Source organism: Rhinolophus sinicus, linkage group LG04 (genome assembly GCF_036562045.2).
Source record: "Rhinolophus sinicus isolate RSC01 linkage group LG04, ASM3656204v1, whole genome shotgun sequence".
NCBI classification, from domain to species: domain Eukaryota; kingdom Metazoa; phylum Chordata; class Mammalia; order Chiroptera; family Rhinolophidae; genus Rhinolophus; species Rhinolophus sinicus.
The window spans coordinates 122,500,622-122,520,705 of record NC_133754.1 but is presented as its reverse complement, the minus strand read 5'-3'; the positions used below and the strand labels follow the sequence as shown (position 1 = coordinate 122,520,705).

General features: G+C 41.2%; 1 protein-coding gene across 35 annotated transcripts in view; it reads right to left on the bottom strand.

The window, feature by feature from the left end:
- The window catches only part of ELAVL2 (ELAV like RNA binding protein 2), a 154,355-nt gene that overhangs the window by 30,941 nt on the left and 103,330 nt on the right, over positions 1-20,084 (bottom strand). For all 35 annotated transcript variants that reach the window (XM_074330309.1, XM_074330316.1, XM_019752416.2 and 32 more), the window contains one exon: positions 7,882-7,985. In XM_074330309.1, coding sequence (XP_074186410.1) covers positions 7,882-7,985 — 104 coding nt within the window. The remainder of the gene's footprint in view (positions 1-7,881; positions 7,986-20,084) is intronic.

Genomic DNA, 20,084 nt, shown 5'->3' with positions numbered 1-20,084 from the left:
GATCTATAAACTCCCTCCTAAAAAAAGATGGGTTCAGTCACCTGCTGAGACTCTGTCCCACCACCACTCTCCATGGCTCACAAGCAGCAAGGGCAAGAAACGAGCCCGGGCAGTGTCACCAGGAACCCTCTTCCTGACCCTTCCCTCTGTGCAGGCTCAACCTCTGCTCCAACCACTGTGGAAAAAAAAAATCTACAGAAAAGCTGTTCAGAGAATGCCCAGTTACCGCTCTCAGGGAATTTTCAAATGTCTAATTCCCATGTTGGTGGGAGCTTGGAAGGAGCAGGAGTAACACAACTGGCCTGAGCTGGCAACAGCCAAGTCCTGGACCCGGCGAGGCCAGCCACCCCTACTCTCTAGGCCACCCTAGGTGAGTAACAACCTCGCGGGCTTTTTGCGTTTAAAAAGAAAACCAAAGCTGGCAATGGAGCAGTGTACAAACACATGATGGGCATTACACAAATAACACATTACTCAAAAATACCGGGTTATTCCTCATTTCAAATAAGGACTGTGTAAACTGAACTCCAAATAGATATAAGAATTGTACTTAAATCCATTGAATAGTCTCTAACAATCAGATGTAGCAATATACTGTTAAAAGTTGGCACGTGGCTCTAGAAAGCTCTAGATCATGGGGTAAAAATGAAGATAGGAAAACGTTCACTCAGTCTGTATTTTTTAAAAGGCAAAGAAATCGCTTGCTTTCCATTGTTGCCTCTACTCCTGGAATGTACTTTTTAAACGTTTGTGTTCCTCCACAAACAGAGCTCTGACCAGCTAAATAGCTAAAAGACCAACTTAGGCTAACATCAGTTCATTTGAGGCCTGTCCTTCCAAATTCTCCAAATCTGGTCAAAGTAAAAGGTAAGTAATAACCGACATGCACATTTTGAAACAAGGGGTACTTTGTAGGAAATGCTTTCTAAATATGTGAAACTCATGCTTCCACAAGCATCTACACATTGTACCTTCACAGAAAATAACATTAACTAAACGAGCCAAAGGAAAACTAGGGTGGCTTGAGATACTCAGAGAGTCGTGGAGTTCAAGTACAAAATACACCTTCTCCTCCTAATACTCAAGTCCAGTTCCATCACTGCTCTGCTCAGAACGCTTTGGTGACTCTCCCTTACCTACAATGTAAAGCACGACTCCTTGCCATGGCACACCTACCATTTATGACCCCTAACTACTCTCAGGCTCATTGCCACATTACTCCCCAGCCCTTGCTTTCTGCTCCAACTGAGTCTACGTGGTTTCCCTAACATGGGCTTTCACACTTCCCTACAAAAGCATGAACTCTCAACATTCTTGCTACTATAAAACCTACTTGTCTTCAACACCCTGCAATGGTGCTGCCGATGTTTGAGCAGAGCTCCTACCAGGGGGTAAGCTCATGGCCTAGCTCCACTTCCTTCTCTACAGTGGGGAGCCCATGTGTATGCAGCATCCATAGAATAGATCCCCATAGTCAGGATTCAATTTTTGTGAGAAAACAAGTTACATCGATAAATAAAAACCAACCCCATGCCTGATACTCCTGTACCGAAAAGAAGGTTGAGCCAGAAAAGTGTTTCCCAGCACACATTTTACTGTGGCTGCTGAATTTCAACAGTGGTAGAGAGAAACCGTTAAAATCATTATCTCTTCAGGATAGGGTACTACATTTCATCACTAACTAAATCATTCTATATGATAAGCATGAGTTCATTAAAAAACAGTTGTATCTTTTCTTAACAGGCAATTTGGCAGACTGTGGAAAGTGTTAAAAGAAGAGGTTAAGAAATATTCTCAGTGATGAATAAATTCATTTTATAGCCATATATGGAAACTTAATAGCTGAAAGACTACTGGCATCCCGCATGCCGTTAAAAGACCAAGATCTTGTCCAAGATCACCGGACAGTTAAAGCACTTCAGCAATATCAGGGAAGGAAGATTTCAGAAATGTAGTTCTATATTACTCCTATAAAGTCCATGCTAAACAAAAAAAAAAGGTCTGTAAACATTTACTAATTGAGAAAAGGCTAGGCTAGGTAGAAAAAGGATACATTTAACAACAACAACAAAAATTAAAAGCAATATAGTAGCTTGGAATAAAGGTTTATTAGCTTTACTTAATTACTCTAATAAACCAAACACTTTAAAGAATAGATATTACTATTTATAATTAATATTCCAACCTTCTTTTAAGAGAATTTTCCTTATGTGCTTAAATAGTGGTTTAATGATTTTTAATATAAGAAATTTCACATCAATGTATATCAATTATTTTTTTGTTAAATGTATTGGGGTAACACTGATTAATAACATTATATAATTTTCAGGCACACATTATAATTCAACATCTATGCCCTCTACTGCATGTTCACCACCTGACGTCTAGTTTCCTTCTGTCACCATATATTTCACCATATATTTGACCCCCTTTACCCACTTCATCCTCTCACCACCCTCCTTCCCCTCTGGTAACCACCATTCTGCTGCCTGGATCCATGAGTTTGTTTTTGTTTGTTTTGTTTGTTACTTTTTGCTTTATATTCCACATATGAGTGAAATCATCCTTTTCCATCTGATTTATTTCATTTAGCATAATACTCGCAAGAGTATGAATTTTTAAGCAAAGGTAAAAATTGGCATGGTCTATGCCTGAATGATTAAGAAAAAGATCTATTTAATCAGAACTAAATTTAGGCACGTTTTCTATGCTGGTAATACTTTCAGACATGATTTTTTTCTTTTAGGGGGTATAGATGAGATAGATTCTTAGAGATAGCACCTATCAATAAAGTTCTATTTCTTGAAATAATAGCTCCTACTTTCAGGTTAAAATAAGCCCATTTTCAGGAATAATTAAACTTCGTATGCCTGTTGTGGAAGAGGGAAGAGTTGGGAGAGATGTCTGAAAATCAAAGCATCCATTTCACTGTGTGTGTGATAATCTATTCCGAGTACTTGATGGAAAAAAAAGGTCGGTAAGCATTTTTGGAAATGAATGATTTTACTCTGTTATCATGAATTTAAGTGATACTATTAACCCAGGCAAAAGGTCAAAAGAAGTGGCTTTAAGCCATAAATGTTTCAGGAGTATTTAGATGTTATCAATACTGCGCTTAACACCCTCTAAAACCAAAACTAGTAGAGAAATAACATGAAGACTGAACACAGGGCCGCAGGTAGTTGGAGAGCTGTGCTCCTAACGCCGCCAAGATCCCCAGTTGGATTCCCACATGGGCCAGTGAGCTGCGCCCTCTACAGCTAAGATTGTGAACAACAATTCTCCCTGGAGCTGGGCTGCCGTGAGCAGCCGGAGCTTGGTGTGGGGGCTGCTGAGCGCTGGCCCTGTGCTGCCATGAGTGGCCAGCCAGTGTGAGTGGCCAGCAGCCAGCGTGAGCTGCCGTGGGCTACCATGTGCTGCCAGGAGCGGCCAGTGGCCAGCATGAGTGGTGCTGCCGTGAGCTGCTGACTGATGACTGGTGACCGACTGCTGGGGGGGGGGGGGGGGGGGACTGAACACAGTAACATAATCACTGATGCCCCCCAATAGTCTGCGAAACACAGGGATCCTACGGGGACCAGAGGGCTCTGATGAGAAGCCTCACCCCCCAACCCCCATGCCGGCACACAATTTTTGATTCTGCCATGAGATTCTCCCCCACCCCCAATGTCTGAATTGTACATGTACTACCTTTCACTACCCTTCCTAATGTCGGAAGTTAAAAACATTGTGATACACACATTTCATTTACCACCTCAATATTAGGGACAAGGTGGGCAGGCTTTGCCCATCTTGACTGCCTCCCGTGCAGCTCAGAGATGGTGTGACATCACCAGCAAGGTAAGCTGCTGGGACATCTCCCCCACCAGAGAAAGAAATGATCCTTAGGAGAAGAGAATAACCACCCTGAGACTTTAACAAATGCTACTACTTAAAATAAATTATCTTTCTAAATTAGGTGAACATATTATTAAGTTTTTCTAATTTCTAAGCCATTCTTTTTAAAAAGTGAAGAAAAGTAAAGACCATATTAACTACTTTTTATTCCAAATGCTAAACTATCATTCCGCATGCTCAAGAAAAACATGGTTAATATTCTGGCTACACGAATTATCTACAAGAGAATTATAAAGGTAAAAGCTAAACTTTGTATGCAAAAATATTGAATATTTAGAAAATCTACCTATTCAAAAGTGCAGTTTTTGGTTGTTCCTAAGATCTAGGTTAGGTCTTAGACTTGCTGTCATAAATCGCCTGGGAAGCGTTTTTTGTGTTTTTTTTGTTTTGTTTTGTTTTTTGGTGTTTTTTTTTTTGTTGTTTTTTAAGAAAACTGATTCCTGCGTCTCACCTCTGAACACTTATCTCACAGGTCTGAAGTGAGTTCCAGAATGCATATTAGTAACTCACTCTCCTTGTGATTCTGATGTAACCAAGTTTGGGAACAACTGCTTTAGGATCTCGCAGTGCCTGAGGGACTTTGCTTCACTCATGGCAGAAAATGCTGAATATTTGTCATTTATTCAATACACCATCCATCTACTGCACAAAACCCTACTGGGCTAATGCTATGAGGAAGCCCCAAGAGAAAGCGCTAAATAACCTATCTTTCACAGCACTTGATTCACTGTTTCTGTATTCTGGCAACTAGGAATTTTACGAAACACACACTAAATGCTACAAGGCTTGGAAGACTTAACAGAAACCTGAACTCATGGAACACACACACTCTTGTAAAGCTGTATATAACGTATATATTACTTAATCTACTGTAGCTTTTTAAAGAAAAGTATGCTGTCACAGCAAGAGTTTTGGCGTAGGTATCAGGAGACAAGAATTTGCGTCAGAGCTCTATCTTTAACGGCCTGGTCTTACTTAGCTAAACTGTATGACCGGTTTTGATTCTTTCACTGGGGGCAGAGGGTAGTCTAAATTACGTCTAAATTATACCTAGATGTCTTCAATCCCAAAATTTCTGTGATTTCTCATGGGTAAAGAGAACATACTTCAAACAAGGGGGAACGCAGCCTGAGTTGGAAAACCCAGCAAGGCCGCCGTGGAAGGAAAGACTTCAGATGGGCTCCAAAAGATGGGATGGCCACCATTAAACTACAATGAGTGTGAAAGGGGATGCCAGGAAGTGGGACCCATATGAGCATTTGTGCAGAGGCTGGGGATAAGATCAGCTTGCAAGTCAAGAGCCATTTTTACTACCACGGAGAACATAAATGACACCAGGTCACTCCAAAGTTAAGCCAAATGATAGGGTAAAACAGTAGGGAAATCTGAGAGAATTTTGAGTGAGATGTAACATGAGTAAAGAGGTATTTTTGTAAGATTATCCTGACACCTTCTTCCAGGATGGACCAAAGGAAGGAAAATGAGACTAATTTCTAGAATAGTATCCCAGGGAACGAAAAGGCTTAAATGCAGCTTCCAAAAGGTTCTTAAAACAGTGAACACTAGGGAAAAAACTGGCTCAAGATGTTGTATAAGAACACAAAACATGTCTAATTGAAAAACAGGAAAAAAAAACACAGAAAGAACAAACAGACAAAAAATGGTACTATGTAGTTTTGGAAAATGGTCTGCTTTGCCTCTCAGAGAAATCTGGGCTAAAGTGAGGATACCAGCTGTTATCTGATATTTCTGCAGGAACCGAAGGGGGGCGGGGAAAGAAGTAGCCTGCTGCTTACCCACCCCCCTATGCCTCTTTTCAGAAAATCTGAAGAAAAGTAACAGATGTCACAGTGTAAAAGCCACAAGGCATTACTGTCCTTTCTTCCATGTATTCTGCCCAAGCAGCTGAGCCCTGAAGAGAAGCCTGGGTGATGGGCAGTGAGGAAGCAGCTGTCATCAAATGGTCTCCTTGGAAGCCACGGAAATTTATTCTATGGCGACCTGTTTCCCTTCCATTTCTACTTTATGGTGGACCTTATGGCAAAAGAACTGACTTACAGCAAAAGAATTGATTTACTGGAATAAAATAAGGGTGGTTATTTCTGGTATGGAGAAAAGGGTATGTCCTGGATTGAGCCATTCCAACCATCTATTCCAACTTCTTCCTAACCACAACCCGGGACTTAAAAATTAAGATAAATTAGCAGCAATCTTTGAAATCAACGTTAAGTTGGGGAGCCCCATAAAAATCTGTATTAGGACAGGGAACACACAAAACAATCTAAAGGTAGCTGGACACTGAATGCCTTCATTTCAATAAGAGCACTTGGTTACTAATTAATAATATTATTAAGAGGTTAATCTCTGTGACATAAACAAAAAGTATGCAGAGAAGTATGAACAATTTAAAAAAGCCACCCAGACTGAAAAACCAACGTCAAAACAAACTTCAGTCTTTGTGAGCTTAGACTGCATTATAATTTTTTTCCTTTAATTTTCATATCATAGTAACTAGTTCATTTTCTGACTGAGGTGCATCTTTTCATAGGACATTTTCTTCATCAAAAAAGATGCAGAATTCTTGGATATCTTACATCCAAGTGTATTTGGGGGCCGACGCATACAATTCCCTTTCAATGAGACAGAGCTGGGAGGCATTTTTCCTATGGGCCAATAACTATAAAAAATGAGATGTCAAAACTACCCAGGGCTAACGAATTACCTTAACTGACAATTCTTAGAGAAGCAACTTTTAAGCACAAAGATGACACTGCATTTCCAGATACTTGAAAAATGAGCAGAACTCCTCTAGATGAGTCTCTAAGCGAGATGGATGCCGCAGTCAGCCCTGACGAACTTCCCCTCACCACTTCAGGCTATCGTTTGAGCTGACTTCTTAAATCAAGGCTGGAAAATAGGTTCCAACTTGAGTCAATTGATTGAGGTTGTCTGGAACACTATTTTGAAAAATATTTGGGAGCCACATCTAAACTCAGTGAGCAAGTCCTCCATGATTGATTGGCAATGTCTGCACTGGGCAGGAGAGGGAAAATTGATGGCCCGCTGTGTGCTAAGAGTTTGCCAGAGGCAACATCCCTTTTATTTTCTAAAGGAAAAGAAATCTATACTGCAGATTGGATTAACTTCTTATCCAGAGAGAATCTACCTAAGAACTTCAAAAATCCACAAACGCAGAAAGATATCCCCCAAATTATTCACTGCTTGTCTGGAAAGAATATAACAGGAAACAGAACCTATGTGACATGGAGGCTCTTCTAGTCAGTCTCCTCAAAGTAAACTGAACCTGCTAGAACAGAGTCAAACTATAGCCAAGGCCCATATCCAGCCCGCCACCAGTTTGTTTGTTTGTTTGTTTTTGTTTTTTATGACCCATGAGCTAAGAATGGTTTTCACATTTTTAAATGACTGGGATAAAATAAAAAGACTATTTTGTGACACATGAACATTGCATGAAATGCGAGTTTCTGTGTCCATCAAGTTTTATAGGATCACAGCCACATCTTTAGCTCATACGGTGGCTGGCGCTGGCTGCTTTCAAGCTACAAGGGCACAGAGGAGAAGCTGCAAGAGAGACTGTATGGCTGGCAGAACCTAACATGTTTACTACCTGACCCTTTACCAGAGCAAGTCTGCCAATGCGCGTGCTACCAGAACTGGTCTAAGATTTCCTCAAGTTATACGGTGAGTAATTCACCAAAACCGAAGGAGATTTAATTCAGTAGGCTTCATAAAGTGTTTATCTAAGAAAAGCTGCTGCTGTCCCTTTGCTAATACAGCAGTGATTACGTAAAGAACTCCTGAATAAAGCTTCCCCCATCATGCAACAAAACAAAAAATTACGCTATGCCTCCCAGAGAAGTGTCTATGTGAGCACAAAATAAATGAAGGAAAGAACTACATGGAGACCTTTTTTTTTAAATCTCTGTTCTGCAAATAGATATATAAAAAAAAAATTAAACATACTTTTATTGTTTTGGTTTGAAGTCTCAATCCATTCAGGGTGTTGATAGCTTTCTCTGCATCCTTAGGGTCAATGTAGTTCACAAAGCCATATCCCAAGCTCTGCCCTAATGAAAGGGAAGGGGAAAAAGGCATACATTAGTTCTACACCGCTGATGACAGAGATCCACGTGCATTCTGGCATATGGTCTTGCCATTACCACCCGCATATTCTCTCAACAGTAAAAAACTCTACATTAATTCCTCTGGAAATATACATGTGGTCTTTTTCATCTCCTGTCTAGACTGGCAAGTTGAAACATCAGTTAGAACTCAGCAAGCGGTGCCATTTAAAAACACACACACCCCAAAAGAGCTCCAACACACTGGTCCTGCCTGAGCCAGTGCCCCCAGCAGCAAGGCAACATTTCAGCTTTGGAAACCATGGGCCCAAATCTCCGCCAAGCTGCTGAGTGGGCTCCACGGACACGACTCTTGCAACTGCAGTTTCCTCACCCATAAAATGGGAAGATGGTACGCATCGACCAAGAATCTGTCTGTGTTCCACACACTGCACCCTGACCAACTTACAGCCTGGACCGAGGACAATTATTTCAGAGTCTAAAATGGTGAAGGATCGTGTGTGTGCAAATGTGTTGTGTGTGTGTGTACACACATTTTAGAGAATTTCTTCAAAATAAATTGAATCCAATTTTCTAAAAGGGGTTTGATGACCTAGATGAGAAATACAGGGAAATATGAACACAAAGATTTACACAAGGAGAGCATGTGAGAAAGGAGGAGAAAGAGCATAAACAAAAGTAATGAAACAGGAAAATTATGAAGTAAGAGTTGCTTCAAAATTAAGTCTTTGGTTGTTGCTTTTCCTATCATATGAGCCCTCTCACCCCTGGCTCAATGATGTCCCAACTCTCAGAAAGTAGGAAGTACCAAGGGGTTGGAATCAGTGAAATGCACACATAAGTAAAGCCAACCCTAAAGGTCTGAATTTTCAACTAAGGGAAAGTTTCTCAGTTTGAAAGGGTGAGAAACACTATCGTGCAGATGACAAAAATGGGCATAAAAAAGTCTACTGGAAGTCTCCTGAAAGTAAACCAAACTAATTGAGGGTTTCCTAGAAGATGACTAATAAAGGTCCAAATGCTTTTTATTAAATACCATTTTTGTATCAAGTTGATAGTGAAGTGAGGGTTTTTAGTTTTTTTCTTTGAAGGGGCACCTTTGGTCCAAGTGGTTATGAAAACAGGCAATTAGGACAGTGACTCTGATTACTCTAATGTGGTTCCTTGCAACTATATAAATTTTAAAAAATAGAGAGAGAGAGAGAGAGAAAGAGAACTAAATACAGTACTTAATAATCATGAAAACTTGTGATTGTATTTGGGAGACCAATATCATTATTTTGGATAATCATTACTAACTAATGACTTCTTATCAAATTGTATTTTTTCGTTTTTTAGAAAAAGGGAAATAAAGGAGAGCTAAAACTCAAGTTCATTATTTTTTCCCTTACACTAGTCACAGAGTTTGTTTTAATCATGGTTCTTTTTTTTTTTTTAAGTTGCAAGTAAACCATTGTATTTTTAGTCATTCAGCTTTTTACTAATTCGACAAACACTTATCACATATATATTAAATGCATAGTACCCTCTTATGAAATGTGTTGCAGTTCTATTGTTACTGAGCAGGGTTCAAATTGGCTGAATATAAAAATACCTGCTCAAGGAAAGTTTCTGATGAAAAGAATATGGGCTTTGGAGAAAGACACACGGAAGTTCCAAACCTGGCCGTGCCATTTACCAGCTGTGTGACTTTGAAGAAGCTACTTAACCTCTCTGAGTCATTAACTTCCATATTTCTGAAACGAGAATAATAATTCCTACCCAGTAAGGTTGCTGCAACAGTGATGAGAACATTGATTATTGATGGAAGTAGATCATTCTGGTCAAAAGATAAAATGAGGAAAAATAATGCATATCTACTATCTGTTGAGTATAAGTATATTCATTTAAAATTAAATCAGGAAGAAGCTACAAATATAATGGGGAAAAGGAAAGGGAAGCCGAACATTGTGTAGTTCTGTCACACTGCTGTTCTATGACAAAATAAATCAAATTATCAATTGTACCAGCATTAGGCGTCCCTTTCTCCTATCTACGTACTGGCACTACCCTCACACCTGCATTTCAGCAGCTTCTAATCACAGTACTTTCGCAACCTTGACTGCACACTGAAATCACCTACGAAGCTTGAAAATAAAAAAAAACAAAACAAAACAAAAAGAAAAACAAAACAGATGCCTAAAACCCATTCCCAAAGATTTTTTATTTTATTGGTCCGTTACAAAGGGTTTTTTGTTTTGTTTTGTTCTGTTTTAATCCAGGTGACTCTACTATACAGCCAACATTGAGCATCACGGTCGTAATTGTGAGCGATCCTCCAGGGCACACATGAGGCTTCTGGGAACCCGGAGAAGGGTCGAATGCTGATGGTCTGCGCATGTGAAGTGACTGTGAGGGAAGACTGCCTTTTACAGATGCACGTTTAAGATGCAAGTGGATGTATGCCTTCAAAAATCTTCAAGCTATCCATCACTTCAAGAGAAACAGTGTACTGGCTAGTTGCGGTCACTCAGTGCCTGCTGCAGGTGGGTCCCTGGGGAGTGAGAAGCCTGTCCTGCCCGTCCCTGCTTAGCAGTACCATGCAGGCCTCTGAGCTCTTACTCCCCACACACGGTGGGCCCCCCAAAGATTGCCAAATGAATAAATGAGAAGCACCAGGCACTATGTACTTAATCGAAGGTACTACCAACGTCACTATCAGATACGGCCCATCCATTTAATGGATCTTTGACCTGACCCCCTCAAGCAATCACAGCCAGCTCTACTAATGAGTCAGCCGCATTTCTGCTACTATTATCCTAAGCGAAATCATACGAAAGGGTGTACCTTCTGCTCAAAGGCTGCGTTCTTAGTGCCACAAATGCCTCGAAATGTTGGCACTGGAACACGAAGGAGCGAGGAATCTCACAGATTTTCATTTCAAAGTGAGTTAGTCAGGTCAGCAAATATTTATTGGATGCTTAAAATAAATAAAAATATCACAGATGATCCCAAGACAGGCAAGACTCTCCCCATTCGCACCTCTCGCGGTATGTCTGAGTTGAAATTTAGCCTCCCATTAACCATGTGAGATACTCGTCTTCTTCTCACGCACGGTAGGCACGATACATACCTAAAGGCGGGCAAGGGCAATCAGCTTCTTCAAACAAAAAAAGCAGGTAGGAAGTAGTAAGCGGTCAGGACTTACAATCCACGACTCTGAAATGCCATGCTCTTCTGCACTCAGTTCAAACTAGTTTCTATCTGAACCCAGACCAGTTTCAACCTGCCCAAAGTATAATGCAAGCAGGCATTTTCCAACAGGGTTGTCTTAAGACAGTTCCCCGTCTCCAATTCCTGTACTTCTGGTGCAAATATCAGTTTCACTATATACATGAGTTTCTGTGCTGTTATTCATTCCATGACAAAGTAAACTGCATCTTACCTAGTGCCTATTTCAGGTTATTATAAGTGAGTGCAGATTAAAAAAAAATAAAACAGTGGCAAGTCAAACATCAATGAAAAATGTGTAGCCTGGATCTACTTTTTCCCACTCTTGTATCCATCAGCTAGTAACAGTCATAAATCATCAGGGAAGGCTTGGAAACCAAGCCTCATTTATCCGTATCATCCAAATCTAGTTTTCAAATCATTCTGAATTTGGAATGTGCATACTGACAATTCCAAAACCAAGAATCACTTCTTTAAAAAATTATAAAGCTGTACATTTAAATTTCAAGTACAAATATGGAAATCAACATGATTAAAAGAAAATTCTGAACAAAATGACTAAGTTAAGGATCTCACAAAACAAACAAACAAACAGCCTTCAAGACAAAGGTATCTTGTCTTTAAAAGCCAAAAAATTCCTTCTGGTAACTGAACGTCAAGAATAAGGCCAACACTACTTGTCCCCATAAACTACCTATAGTCACATGCTATTAGAGATTCTGGAATCATTCATCCAAGCCTTGGTCCTAACAGCTATGGTGGGGATTCCTAACCTCGTCATGGAGCTTGCTGAGCTCTCTGAACAGTCATACAGCCTGAGACCTTCCCGCAGGGACGGAAAATTCCAGGTCGGTAACTGCTTGCTCTTCAGCACGTGTATTTTGTATACCACGTGTGAATGCCTTTTCTCTTGCATCCTCTTTTTTTACACTAACACATTTGCCACAGAAAAGGATCCCATCTTCATAAGAGATTAAAAAAAAAAAAAAGTCACTTATAACTGCTCTTGGCATAAAGAAAACAGCTATAAACAGGCTGCTTAGAACCACGGTTAAGTGATCTAAAGCACAGAGCTGAAATACTCCACGGGCTTCTGAATGGGATGGAGGCCCAGGGAGAGCCGCGTGGGGGTCAGAGCAGGAAGAGCAAACAGGAAGAGAATGGGGTAGTGACCAAGTGCTTGTGGGAAACACAGTAAACTCCAATTTATCCCAAACTGCGTAATTCAAAGCAGCAGCCATTCCCTTGCCACCTACATTGCTATTAATAGCACATTTTAATTACAATTTTAATTGCATATTTTAATTAAAAATACACAATCTTCTGGACCCATTTAATTGAAAGGTCACTTTATTTAGCCTTTTCTATTTCAAATTACTACCAGAATATCAAATTATCCCCTCAGGTTTAAAGGTAAAGGCAATATACCGCCATAATTCTTGATTATAAACCTGGTACACTAATTTAATTTTATCCAACCAATATTAAGTGAAACCCCTCTCAACATGGATTGTGGAAAATAAAATTCCATATTTAAAAAAAAAATCATACTATACATTTGTCACCAACATTTAGCATTCATTTATTCAACAAATATAGAAAGTCTACTTTTTGCTAGTTCCTGAGGATACAGCAAAGAGACAAAACGTTCCTCGTCATAAAACGTGTATCCTGGCAGAAGGGACAAAAGAACAAGCTCTATATATAAGACCTAAGGGGGGGGGGAAGCAGAGATAAGAGTGGGGCAGGGGTCATGGCTGCTGTTTCAGTACAGTGGTCAGAGCGAGCCTTGTCCTGAAGGCAACGTGTGACCCATGATTCAAAGCAAGTAGCTCCCAGTTTAACAGGGAATCTGTGCAGGTAGACTCATTTCAGTGCAAGTTCTACCATACAGGTGTCACCTCCTGCCAGGTGTACCAGCTAAATCTGCCCCTGCCCCCAGCCCTCTGCAGTAACACAGGTCCTCATGTAGTATTCCTGGATTATTCCTACAACATCCTAACCCATCACCTCTTCCCGAGGCTCCTGTTAACTCCAAAACCAGTCACCCGCGACCACCATGCTGTCCGGCTTATCTTTCTAAAAGACAAACCCGACTGAGCTCTGGTTTCCAAGGTCGTCATCGTCTTGCTGCTTCTGCCCACTCCGCCAACACACATACCCTAAAACGGACCTTCATTGCTCTGTGCCTGGAACACATACCTCAAGCGGGCCAAACAGACCATGTCCTGCCCCCCTCTGTCCCACTCCTAACGCACACGGACCCTGTTCCTTCTAGCCCTTCCACAGCCCGTACGGTACACCTTTATCAAATGCGTACGTATATATGGGTGTTGTGTCAGTGTGGATGCCCCCCCACCTCAGACTGCTGGCAAAGGGCAAGCTGAGCAGTTCCCGACAGAAGACCCCACCACAGATTATTAACTACATGTTCACTGAATGAACGAGTGAGAGAACGAGAGCGCTAATGAACAGCCATCTGCCTTCCAGAGCTTATGGTTTAGAAGAGACGCCCTTATAAACACGCTCTCTGTGGCCCTAGCTGTACCAGATGGATTCCAGAACAAAGGAAGACAAGATGCTTAAATGTTACAGTATTCTGTCTTCAAAAGGGAGTGATGTATTTTTTTAAATAGTTCATGTAAATTTTTTCATAGGAAAATTTTCTACAAATACCATTTAAATGAAATCTCAATTTTAAAAAATAATGTCATCTAGAGTAATTTGATAGATTTACATAAATCTGTTTCACAAATCCGTAAGTATGAATTATGGGATGTCAGCATATAATTTTGTTGAAAGTGCTTTCTCTCTAATATAATTAAGTCTGCCGAGACTATTCAGGTACAAGTCAAATAAAATGCAGAGTGAATTCTGTAAAAACCTGGTAGCTGAATCGACAATAAAAGGTGACTCTGCTGGTTGATGTGTATCTATTATTTCATTTAGAGCAGTATTACTGTTTTATGAAATGAAAACAGGACAAAAGCAGCATGGATCTTTTTAAAATGCCACAGTTAGCAGAACAGGTCACTACACTCCTCGCTGACAAGCAAGAGTATTTACAAGCCGAGGTTTAATAAGGTAACATTTGTGGGGAAAGCAAACTGAAAAGATTCACTATCTCCAAACACAGCCCCTATAAAAAAACTGCATCCCTTATCAAAAAAAAAAAAAAAGGAAATAATTTGATTTACAAAAGGACGTCTTCATTCCAAGTGGGGTGGGGGGGAAGGACAATACTTTTTGTAAAGACAGGCCCCCCCCTTTCCCTCACTTGAACACCCTTCCTCTCTCCTCCCCCAAACATACAATAGAGCTGCAAATGTGCTGTATTTCTTCAGATGGACTTCCTGTTCCTGGGCACTCATTACGTGGGTCTGTTCAGGCAGGCTGTGCACTGCAACCCTGGCACCAAAGCAACATGCACCAGACTTTCCAAAGGAGCTTTCTTAATATCTCACACGTGATATGCGACAAAACCATGTGGGTCCCACACGTCAGGGGCAAGGTTTGACAGAATCTTCGGAAAGGAATGCCATCTCCTTTAGTCGCGTTTCTCTCCATCAGCCTCCGCACATGCAGCACGCCAGATGCAGCCAGTCCTTCCCTGTAAACATCCCGCTAACTCAGGTCAAACGAAACAGCTCCTCTTCACCACCCTCTAACGATGGAGATCAAATTGTGAGGCGCAGGACTGGTGAGATCCCATTACGATGGACCAAGCCAGCTTCCCTGAAAGCTCGGAGCATTTTTACCAGTGTCCCAACGGACAGTACCAGGGCTTACCACCAGGGTGGAGAATTCAGCCCCGAGGCTCACATAACACAGAAAACAGATGGCTCGTTCAGAGACTCATCTTCCACCCAAATACTAATAAAACTGGCCCGAGACTAAAACGCCCGGATATTTACAAGTGGTTTTCAGAACTTCACAGATACATTGAGATATAACACAGAAGAGTTTAAGTTGTAATTTCTCTGCTGAAGTTGTAAATAGTGACTGTTTGGGGAATATTACCTAAGCAGCCTAATTCTGGAGACAGCACTTAATGTCCTCAGCACCAGGGTATTTTCCTTTCAAGTGACCGTTAATGGCCATGTCTGTCCTCAGATGATGTAACTGGGAGAGGTCTGTTTTCCTATAGTTCCAGGCCCAGTGATTATGAATCTGCTGGCAACGCAGCATGACCTTGCTTAAGTTGGTGAAACTGGGTTCTTAATACATCACAATTTCAGACAACATTAAGAACTCCCACACAATTCAGTCTTAGGCTATCGAGAACAGCCACAGCACATTAAATCCTCTAAATTCCCAAGTACTGTCCAAGGGTACTAAGACGTCTGGCATCCAAGACGAAGAAGGTTAGGAATAATGCTCTTTACCTACAGTGGGAAAATAAACCAATTCATCTAATCTGCACATCTTAGGATGAGACTTGAACTTAGCCAGTTCTCTAGCTTGAGAGAAAGGGAGTCATTGTAACATCTTAACACCACTGTTAAGACAAAAGCCAGTTCTCCTCAGTGATGTAGGTAGGTGCTATAGAAGAAAAATCAGCGATTCTACCTTCAAACACTGGAGCTGCCCCCACGATGAGAGCAAAAGCCAAAAACTGTCAGCTGACCAGAAAGTCAGACTCTACAGTTCAATAAAAATTTAGGACATTAACAAGTGCGAGCTCAGGCAAAATCTACTTTCAGTTAAAGATCTGGGTCTGCTGCAATATTCTCATTTCTTTGTTAATTATAATTAACTCTATACAGAGTCCCCTCCAACACACACACAAAGGGGCTTGCGTTACTCGCTTTATCTTGTGCTTACTTAACAGACAGTGGAGGTGTTCAAGTCAATATCATTTGAGATGAGGGCAAAGGAACTATATCCCACAAAAATATTATTGTGGTCAAGAGGGAAAACAGTTAACAACTGCAGTAGTAAAAAGGGGGTCTGCTGTTGCTTGCACTACCAGCTGGTGTCAATCAAAACACACACACACACACACACACACACACACACACAGAAACCAGTAAGCGATCCATCAAAATGCAGTATGTCTTCTTAGTGTGTTTCTCTCCCATTGTTAACAGATCCTTTTTTACAGCTATTGCAAGAAAAAAGTTTTAAGGCCCTAAGCACTATAATTAGCTGAGTATCCTTTCTGAGACGGTGTCAAAGAGTCTTGCAAAGCACTCTGGAGAGCTCCCTGTTTTGTCCAGAGAATGGGAAACATTACGTACTACACAAATCCCACCAGATCCACATGATTAAAAAATTATTGTTAGAGATGATAAATTTTCTTCTTAAAGACATGATTTTTCTTAAAAAAAAAAAAAAGATAATTCACTCACCCAAAAGTTAAATGTTCACCAGCCCAAACCTTCCGATATGAAAAGCTTTCATAAGTCTATGAGAAAAGTCTGTTTTCACTGCCCTCCAAATGCTTAGAGCTTTCTGGAAGCACACAGTACCACAGCCTATTATAAACTGCTATCAAGCAACTTACGAGCTTTATATTACATATAGTCATCCTACTTAATTCTCAAAACAAAGCTGTGTGTAGATACCTCTGTACCCATTTTACAGATATGAATATGGAGGTCAAGAGGTGCGGATTAGGGGCTGGCCCAGTGGCTCAGGCAGTTGGAGTTCCATGCTCCTAACTCCGAAGGCTGCTGGTTCGATTCCCACATGGGCCAGTGGGCTCTCAACCACAAGGTTGCCAGTTTGACTCCCTCCAAGGGATGGTGGGCTGCACCCCCTGCAACTAGCAACGGCAACTGGACCTGGAGCTGAGCTGCGCCCTCCACAACTAAGACCGAAAGGACAACAATTTGACTTGGAAAAAAGGCCTAGAAGTAAACACTGTTCCCCAATAAAGTCCTGTTCCTCTTCCCCAATACAAATCTTCAAAAAACAATAAAAAAGAGGTGCTGATTAACCTTCTCAAAGGCACAGAGCTAGCTGGTAAGTGGTAGGTAGGTTTTGAAACCACGATTGACCTTTCCAAACTCAGCCTTTGGCCAACTTTGGGAGTTATTTTGAGGGAAGATTCCTGTGCATCTCAAATCCACAACTTTCCAACCAGGATATTCATCATATCCAAATACACCTGCATTTTTTTTCCTGGTTATTTGTCACGTAATCTATTGACTGGAACTTCACATTCTTTCTCGATCCATCAAGGCGCCGTATAACAGAAGAGGACAGGCATCCTGCAGGTGCACCTACCTCTTAAACCCGCAAAACAAATCTAACAATACAAAGCAGACAGATTAGAGATACCCACATTATAAAAAGATTCATTTAAAACAGGACTTGATTTACATACTCCTTTTTCCAGAAACTCAGAAAGCAATTCTTATAGCTAAAGTCAACCGTGTGTGCTACTGCCAAAATCTTCTCCCACACAAGACACTTCTCTCATCAACAGAGTGCATTAACATGCTTTCAGACACATAGTACAGTTTCCTAGCTGTAGAAAAGCAGGTGGGTTCAATACCACACCTCTCTGCCCTCTACGATCGTAGCTCAGCAATGTAAAGCATGACAGTAAATTAAGGGAGATGCTGGCACCTAATGAACATGGACGATGAATCACTGGGGTTTCACGCTTAACTAGGGCAAACTTGAAAAAGAGAAGTTGTTCACTGATTGAAACAGAAGAGATGAAATTTAGGAGTTTCCTGACAGATACATTAAGGAAATAGGCATATGGAGAAGAGCTCATCTGTGGAGAAGAACAGAGACAGGGAGACGAATGCCATATGGAAGTGGTCTATACAGAGGTAAGGACGCAGGCTTTCTGCTCCGAGAACAGGGGCGCCCCATGGCAGGGCTAGTAGTGGCCAGACTGCAGGGTGCCCCAAGCAGGAAGGGGCTCTGAGGAGAGACACAGGAGAAGCCTAGGAAGGTAACTTGCGTAGCCTAGAACAATCAGAGGATAGGCAATCTAGAATCAAAGAGACCACCGAGGAAGCAATGGTGCCAGCCGGGAAGGGCACCTGACTCCAATCCCTTTCAGACCCCAGAGAGCTCTATAAAACAAAAATAAGAGGACAAAAACCCACAATCTCTCACAAGTCTCTACAAACTGCCTCAATCCCAAATGGCTATCCCCTCATCTGGGCAAACCCCAGCCCAAATCTTCTATTGCAAGGCACACGAAACCTTCTGCTCATGCTTTTCTCAGCCTCTGCCACGTACTCTTAGTTTAGAATAAGCATGATTGGCGCATTCCAAGTCCCTTTCCCCCCAAAACTGAACTTTTGGACCAAGTACTTCTTTCCTTCCAGAGTAAGGGCCGGGGATGGCATCTAAGGCAATACTCCATGCACTGCCTTGGCATGGTAACTTCTTGCCTTTGTAAGAGAAATAAGAGAGCAAGGAACCTTTTGAATCTTAAATTAATATCCAGAGATTAATAAAGCACCAACCTAACAGCCCATCAATATTCATTCACTGTGTAGCTAACAGGCATGGATAACCCCAGCCACCAAAACATCAAAACCCAAGAGAAATGCCCTAAGCAAGGTCTATGATTTTCTAAGACCCCTTTTACATAGCTACAAAAGCATGTGTACCTGAGTCTTTCCTCACCTGGGTAAGAGGCTACAAACAGTGGACAGAAAGTGTCAGTAACCACCGTAAGTGGGCACGAAGAGTTAACAAACCTTCTTCTGACACTGTGCAGCAATCACAAAGTTATGCATGACTTCCGAATGTACCCACACACCTAAGTCCTTCACATGGAACGTGATGACAGCAAGTCAAAAAAGAAAGAGAGAGGGAGGAAGACTGACTTATTCAAGAGGAGGGCAGCAGAAAGCATCACATCAGAAAAAATAGCTTCAAATCAAGTAAAAACACACAGATGCTTTTACCTTCTTATCTGTATTAGTGATAAAGCATCCTCCCTGTACGTTACAAGGCTTCCACCTGGGACAACTCTCCACTTTAGTTCTTTTTATTTCAAAAAGGAATCTTTATTAAATGAGTGGTATTTTTAGCAAAGACACAGGAAGTAAAATTCCACAGGACATCCACTGTCCCCAGTCGACAGAAAGAATGAGGCATAAATAACCCGATTTTCCTTCTCTCTACAGGACATTGTGCTTGTATCATATTTAATAAAGAAAGGCAGCTACATTTCCAAGAGGCTGTAAGGAACATGTTTTATCTTCCTACCACCTCCATTTAAAATAAGCACACAAGACCACTGATTTCTATACTTAGGAGAAACCCCCGAACATACCAATTGTGTTTGGGCAGGTTAGGGCATAAATGCTGACTATAAAGGAAACCTATTTAAATATTGCAAACACAGCTTCCACGGCCTCAACAAAGCCCTCTCTGAAGCAGCAAAGGGGAAAGAACCCTAATGGAACACAATCTGTAGAGGAAGCCAAGCTGTATATGGTAAAAGTTTAAAGGCTAAGGGTCAGATGGAAACCATGGCTACAAATTAAGTCACAGAGGTACCTCGACAGAAATAAATGTCCATTTCATTTTTGCTAAGGGACAAGCTATGTTCCAGCAAACCACCCCGAGACTACAGGGCAACGTGCCCACCAATGAACAGATGGCTTCTAAAGAGCAAAACAAAAGTGGTCTAGCTCCTACGACTGCCACGTTCGTATTACACAGGAGCACTTCTTCCAAAATCACCTAGTTTAGAAGTTGGAAAGATCAGCTACTATAATCCTCCAATTTAAAATTCACATAAACACCCTGATTAAAAAGCAAGTGCTTGTCAGATTTTGCCTAGACAATGACTCATTAGCATACAAAAGTGGCGTGGCACTGGCCACCTCAGCATCACGCCCAACTAGAGAAGCACAGAAGTGTCTCTTTTACTGACTGAAGCACATGAAA